The sequence below is a fragment of the Portunus trituberculatus genome, chromosome 17, assembly GCF_017591435.1.
Source record: "Portunus trituberculatus isolate SZX2019 chromosome 17, ASM1759143v1, whole genome shotgun sequence".
Lineage (NCBI taxonomy): Eukaryota > Metazoa > Arthropoda > Malacostraca > Decapoda > Portunidae > Portunus > Portunus trituberculatus.
The window spans coordinates 2,195,001-2,197,500 of NC_059271.1; the positions used below are offsets into that span (position 1 = coordinate 2,195,001).

The following is a 2,500-nucleotide window of genomic DNA, read 5'->3' on the forward strand; positions in this document are numbered from 1 at the left end:
ATCTATCTAATTATCCCAATCCTTCTATGTTTATTTTATTCTATTCATTTATCTATCTATCTATCTATCTATATCTCAACACATACAAGGCCCCGTGCTCACCTAACCCTCTCCTCCTCCCTCTTCTCCCCCTTCAGAGGAGCCAGAACCAGCTGTGGGGCAGACGGGCACTCGGACGGGCAGCGGGGAGCGCCCTGACAGAGGCCCCCCGAGCAGCGGCACACCAACGACGCCTTCCAGTGGGGGAGGTGCGCCGCCGCTGGGCCTGGCGCGGCGGGAGTCGTCAGGCAGGGTGCACAAAAGTGAAGGAAAGCCAACGAGAGTGCGAACAGTGCTCACCGAGAAGCAACTCCATACGCTAAGGTGGGCATAGCGGCTCTGAGACATTCCCTTATACCTTATACCTGATACCTTATACCTGATACCTTATACCTTATACCTGATACCTGATACCTTATACCTTATACCTGATACCTGATACCTTATACCTTATACCTGATACCTGATACCTTATACCTGATACCTGATACCTTATACCTTATACCTGATACCTGATACCTTTTCTCTGTCTTTTTCCTTCATTTTTCCTTATGCTATTCTTTTTTACCTTGTTTCCTGTTTCTATCTGTTTCATTATTGCCTCCTCTTCTCCCTCATACCTTATACCTGATACCTGATCCCTTATATCTTGCCCTGATTCCCTTTTATCTTTTTTTTCTTTATCTTCTTTCTTGTTTGTGTTTTTTCTTGTGTTGTGTCATTGTCTCTTCTTCTTCCTTATACCTGATACCTGATACTTGGCCCCTTATATCTTGTCCTTACTCCCTATTATTATTCTTTTCCTTATCTTGCCCATTATGGCGGGTTTTATTTTCTTGTTTATTGGTTCTATCTGTTTCATCTTTCCTTCCTCTTCTTCCTTATACCTGATGCCTTATACCTGGTCCCTTATACCTTATCCTGAGTACCTTTTAATCCCTCCCTTCCTTCAATGTTCCTTATACTTTTTTTTTTTTGCTTATTCTCTTTCTTGTCTCTATATTTGCTTTATCTTCTTCCTTATACCTGATCATACCTTATACTTGACTCCTTATACCTTGCCCTGACCCCCTCTTATCCTTCTTTTCCTTTTCTTTTTCCGTATGCTTTGTTTCTTATTATCTTTCTTATCTCTGTTTTATCATTGCCTCCTCCTCTTCTTCTTCTTCCTTATACCTGATGCCTTATACCTGACTCCCTTTTGTCTTTTCCTCCCTTTCGTGGTTTTTTTTTTTTTTTTCTTACCTTCTTTCTTCTTTCTGTTTCATCATTGCCTCCTCCTCCTCCTCTTCCTCTTCTTCTTCTTCTTCTTCTTCCTGATACCCTGATACCTTGTCCTTCTCCATAGTCCCTTATATTCTCCTGATCTTTGTCCATCTTTAACCATTTTGATTGTATGGTTTTCTAATCTTCCTGTATCACTTCTCCTCTCCTTCCTTATACTGATACCTGATTACTTATTCCTTATCCTCTTACCTGCTTTAAGCCACTTACCTGATATTCGTTACCTGTATATTTGCCTTACATTTTTTTGTTATTATTATTTTTCTTCTTTTTCTTCTTCTTCTTCTTCTTCTTCTTCTGATTCTGTTTCTTTTCTTCTTCTTCTTCTTCTGATTCTTCTTCTTTTTAATCTTTTTTTTTCTTTTTGTCTTCCTCGTTGTTGTAGTTTTGCTGTTTCTTGTTCTTCTTTTTTCTCCTTCTTCTTCTTCTTCTTCTTCTTCTTCTTCTTCTTCTTCTTTCTTCTGATTTTTCTTCTTTTTAATCCTTTTTCTCCATTTTTCTTCCTCATCGTTATAGTTTTTTTTTCTTGTTCTTCTTCTTCTTCTTCTTCTTCTTCTTCTTCTTCTTCCTTATACTTTGTCTCTTATATTTTGTCACTTATACCTCATTCTTTCACTTTTCTTTATCTTGTCTTCATTATCTCTGCCTTTCTTTCCTTTATTTTCTTCTTCCCTTTTTTTATTTTCTTTATTTTTATTTCATTATTCTTTACCTGGTTCTCTGCTCCTTCCTTATTGTTTTTTTTTCTTTTATCCTTTCTTTTCTTTCTTCCTTCCTTTTCCTTCTTTGCCTTCTCTTTTCCTTGTTCCTTATTTATTCATTCTTTTCTTTTATGTTTCCTTTCTCTTCTTCCTTTCCTTCATTCTTTCTTGCTTTCACCATTTTCTCTCTCCTAACCTCATTTTTTTTCCTTTCATCCCTCTCTCTTCCTCCTCCTCCTCCTCCTCCTCCTCCTCCTCCTCCTCCTCCTTCCCTCCTTTCTACCTGGCTCTCTTTACCACCCTCCTTTCATTCCTTCTTCCCTCCTTCCCTTCTTCTATCTTTCTCTCTCTCTCTCCCTTACTTTCCAACTCAGCTTTCCTTATCCTCCATTTTCTTTCACCTCCATGCTTTCCTCCCTCCTCCTCCTCCTCCTCCTCTTCTCCCCTCAACCTGTCTTCCTTACCTCCATTTTACC

General features: G+C 39.1%; 1 protein-coding gene across 1 annotated transcript in view; it reads left to right on the forward strand.

The window, feature by feature from the left end:
• LOC123505065 (insulin gene enhancer protein ISL-2B-like) overlaps window positions 1–2,500 on the forward strand; it is a 184,930-nt gene that overhangs the window by 72,656 nt on the left and 109,774 nt on the right. Inside the window, exon 6 of the mRNA XM_045256092.1 lies at window positions 138–363. Coding sequence (XP_045112027.1) covers window positions 138–363 — 226 coding nt within the window. The remainder of the gene's footprint in view (window positions 1–137; window positions 364–2,500) is intronic.